Consider the following 4,471-nt stretch of genomic DNA (forward strand, 5'->3'; position numbering starts at 1 on the left):
TGTACTGCTCTTTAAATTTTGTATAGCAACAGTTATCCAATGAAAGCAGGAATTAACGGAAACGAAAGGAAATGAGAGACACTGAAGGAAAAACAAACATAATCATCTCCAGCTGCAGCTCAATTAAACAACCGTTCAGAGAAAACTACTCATTCACAATTTACTCACAGAATTTCACTTTCTTACATTCTCTTCAGGATTTCAGAAGTACCCTGCACTTTAAAACCCTTTACAAAGTAATTTAAAGCTGTACAAGTTGCGCAAGTAAATGGCAGCTCCTTCCCACACGGGAAGCAAAAAAATAAACTCACGTTTCTTCTTTTCAGGAGTCCCCAGGTCTGCTTGCATTTTCCTCTTAGAGTTTTTTTGCAAGCGTGTGCTTTTACCATTATTTTTTTCACCACTTGTCTTTATTTCATGTCCTCCATCCCGCGATGCTCCTGATGTTTCCAGTTTGCCCCAGAAATGTCCTCTGAGCCCAGGACTGAGAGCTGCAGTAAACCTGAGTATTCCCAGCTGGTACCAAACAACCTAGCAACACAATTTAAGGTTTAAATACTTTTCCTTCAGACACTGACATTCAAGTGTTTGTTCCTGCAACGATCTTCCCAAGAGATTTGAAACTGCTGTTCATGAATTTGTCTTGTCCCAGGAGAAATTAGCTTTTATTCCTGCATTAGCTCAAATGAACAGTGTAAGCAGCAGCAATGAGCTCTGCCAGACCAGAGAAAAGCACAAATCACAGAACCACAGAATTGTAGGGGTTGGAAGGGACTTCTGGATATCTAGTACTACTCCAAGCACTGTATTTCTGCTTCTCATTCTTTAAACCCATTGCCACTGTGATTAAAGAGCGTCCAGCGAATGCTCTCTTATTGCCTGGTATGGCACAGTAAACTATCAGCATGACAGAAGAAGACCACTGGATACTTTTCTTGCAGTTTTCAGATATTTTTTATTACGTGTCATTGCTTGAAAAAGCACAAAGTCAGAACAGTGTGGATCTAAGAAAAATTTCCTGCAAATATTTTTCAAGCATAAGTAGGGATAAAATGTTTCACATTTTATTAGGAGAGGAGAGGAGAGGAGAGGAGAGGAGAGGAGAGGTTCTTGTAAGTTATAAAAGATGGACAGATAGGTAATATATGGAAGGGGAGATGGTTTATCTTGTCTAAAATCCCCTTGTGACTAAAATATCTGTTGAGGCTCATAGCAGGCTTTTGGAGAAGGCAGGATATTACTAGACCACAACAAGCTCTTAAAACAGCCTGGCAAGGACAAGACTGACCTGTATTTTCAAGGCGGTGCCTATATTTCAAGTCTTCATTTCCAGTTTCTGGATACTGCATATTATACTATCTTCTTTCAACACATGATACCATGATTTCCCTAGTCAAGTATAACTACACTGACATTGTCTTCTTCCTGCTGTTAAAAGATAGCAACTAATGAGATTCTATTCCTGTATTTTTAATCAGAGAAAAAGCAAAACCTCTAGTCCACTTAAAATGGTGGGAGAATAATGAATTTATAAAAGATGAAAACAAGAGATCCAGTGTATAATCAGTGTAATTACCAGTATTTGGAACCTCAGTTATAAAAGCATATTTGTGCTATTTTCAATGTCTGAAAACTACTGAAGCCTAAACAATGCCATTTCTCCCAACTTGCTCTCTTATTAAAATTGCCTACTTGCTGATTCACATAGTTCTTTCTTGACTGAGCACAATTATCTCAATTACAGAGCAAGATGTGGGAGCAAATATTATGTGCAGTTTGGTTATTTATTAAGGCCAAGTTCATGAGAATGGTGTGGAGCACAGTCACACAGTGACTACATCAGTGAAGAGAACTTTCTACTTTACACCAACAAAGAGCCAACAAAGAGGACATCCCCCACGTTGACCTAGCAAAATATACCATCTTGCCTTGGTATCCTCCACAAATGCATCTTTTATCTGTCCTCGTAATCCTTCAGCGCCTACTTGCCATCACACTTAATGTCCATTTGAAGTGCTCGTGATTTACAGAATTTCCAGTGAACTGTTTCAGCTCAAGCATCTGGATGGTGTCACATAATAATGGAGACCCTTGAGGAACGTGCTGCAGCTAAATATCTCATGAGAATATTTAGTGGATGACAACCTTGCACAGAGCAGAGGGTTGAAACTAGATGATGATCTCTGAGGTCCCTTCCAACATAAGCCATTCTATGCTTCTTTGATTATATGATTCTATGATTATCCATGCCCTCAGTCTAGCCCCAAGCTTTGGACTGATGTTTCCCCAGAAGCTTGTGAGCAATAGGCTTGCAGTTGTGTTTGCCTTCTTCTGAAGCAGCGTAAATTAAGGATATAGGAGATTAAGGAAAAGCATAACCAGTAAATACTGAGTTCCTTGACAAAAGCTGACCCTAGGATCACAACAGCTCTGTTGATTAGGCTCTTCCCTTGGCATACAGAGAAATGAAAAGTAATGACAAGACCTTGAATCACCTACACACATCTAAGAGCGTCACACCTAAGAGGTGTGAGGCTGCTGAGATGTGTTTTTGCAAAACAGGCATATTCATTACAGAAAACAAAATAAAACAAAACAAAAAAATGAAGCCATAAATATTTTAGATTTGCTCTACAGTAAATTGAGAATAATAAATTAAATCTGGGAAAGTTTCACAGGGGAAACACAAAACAAAATAGAATGAAAAAATATTGCCAGCATTAATTCACAGCTCTGTGTCCTGCACACACCTGTACATCACTTTATTTTCTATTTCTAAATTAATCTTTGCTAAGGGTCTGAGGTCTAGTGTTGTTTTTCCTATGAATTCAGGCATGCTTTTTCCCTCTCCATTTTAAAAGCCCCCAGAGGCTAATCAGGCAGCACAGGACATCCTTGGCAGAAAGACTGATGGGACTGCTCAAAGGCATTTCTCTTACTATAGCATTGCTTTGTCCTGTACCTATTCACAGCTACAGTCCTTGGGAAAGCGGCTGCCTTGCCTGGCATACTGACCAACAGGAAAGTGCTGTGCACAACCTTTTGGAGCTCTGCAAATGTCAGATAAATATTAATAATAATGTCACTTAACGGATGTTTTCTATGTTTAACTACTTTGCTTCCATATAGTAAATTTCAGGACTATAAAAATGACTGCAGTGACGTGAAATTTTAAAGAGGTATTATCGATTCATATTTTGGCGTGAAGAGCTGAGTAATTCTTGGCAAAACATCTTACTGAATTTGTTCTCTTTAAACTGCATTTAGTGCTAGTAAAAGGTGATCAGCTGAGAGCACTGGAAACAAAACTTCTGAGAGGCATATCTTCCTTCACTAGGAAAATTGTATATGCCTAACTGTATCTAGCAATCTAAAATGAAAGGGAAGGCATGGAGGTTTAGAGGTTTTAGGTTAGCTCAAAGGCCATAATAAACCTAAGATTAGCATGTAATCACTAGCATGAACTCACAGCTGACCACTGCAATAAGGCTTTATTGTGGTTATGGGATGAATTTGCTCCTTTTAATGAGAAGCCAATTAATGAAAATGGCAGAGAGCTAGAAGCAAGGGCAGTGAAAGCTCTGGCAAATACACTTTTCTGTAACACATTACTTGTTTTATACAGGTGTGCAAAGATGAAATGATAGTTTGACCATTGCCAAGGAAAGCCATTGAGTGACTTTTCTCACAATGTGGAGCTCTGCTTTCTCTCCCAGCTTCTAAAAGACACTGAAACTGATGAGAAATGAGCTCCAGATAGCTAAGCAATAAGACGTGGAATTACAGAATACCCTGAGTTGGAAATGATTTGTAAGGATTATCAAGTTCAACTCCTAGAGCTCTCCAACCAGTAGATTACATTCACAGAGGTTGTGCCCTCATTTCCAGATAAAACATAGGTAGCCTTTATGTTTTTTTTTTGTTTTTTCAGCAAGCTGCATCTATGATCATAGAATCATAGAATATCCTGAATTGGAAAGAACTCATAACAACCACTGAGTACAACTCCTGGCTTCACAGAGGACCACCCGAAAATCCAACCATATATCTACATTATCCAGATGCTTCTTGATCTTACCAAAATGTGCCTTCAGTCCATGCCCTTCATACTTTGAATGGATGACCATTTTCTTTCCAACCATCCTATTACACGGAAGTATCATAGTGTGCACCTGAATCAATCCCTTAGAAGCCTGAGGGCCATCTGTAGATCTGAAAAACTCGAGTCAACAACAGCAGCAACATTCACTGCCCCATTTCTTAATATAAGAGGTGCAAGTTGCATCAAGCAAAATACAGTTGAGTTGTCTCCAGGTGAGAAACCATCATCCTCAGGCACCAGCACAGAAGCTTAAGCAGCAGTTGACTAAATCTGCTCTTCATTTTAACATTTCTTTTCATCACGTGGCACAAAGCACAGTAACTTTTCATGCTATGGGAGAACTGGAAGGAGCACACATTTCCTTAGCCC

At 39.2% G+C, this 4,471-nt stretch overlaps 1 protein-coding gene across 1 annotated transcript in view; it reads right to left on the reverse strand.

Moving 5' to 3' along the window:
* TSNARE1 (t-SNARE domain containing 1) overlaps nt 1–4,142 on the reverse strand; it is a 42,810-nt gene extending 38,668 nt beyond the window's left edge. The window contains exon 1 of the mRNA XM_010709379.1: nt 4,053–4,142. Coding sequence (XP_010707681.1) covers nt 4,053–4,142 — 90 coding nt within the window. The remainder of the gene's footprint in view (nt 1–4,052) is intronic.
* Nucleotides 4,143–4,471: the final 329 nt, after the last annotated feature.

The sequence above is a fragment of the Meleagris gallopavo genome, chromosome 3, assembly GCF_000146605.3.
Source record: "Meleagris gallopavo isolate NT-WF06-2002-E0010 breed Aviagen turkey brand Nicholas breeding stock chromosome 3, Turkey_5.1, whole genome shotgun sequence".
In the NCBI taxonomy this organism is placed as follows: Eukaryota; Metazoa; Chordata; class Aves; order Galliformes; family Phasianidae; genus Meleagris; species Meleagris gallopavo.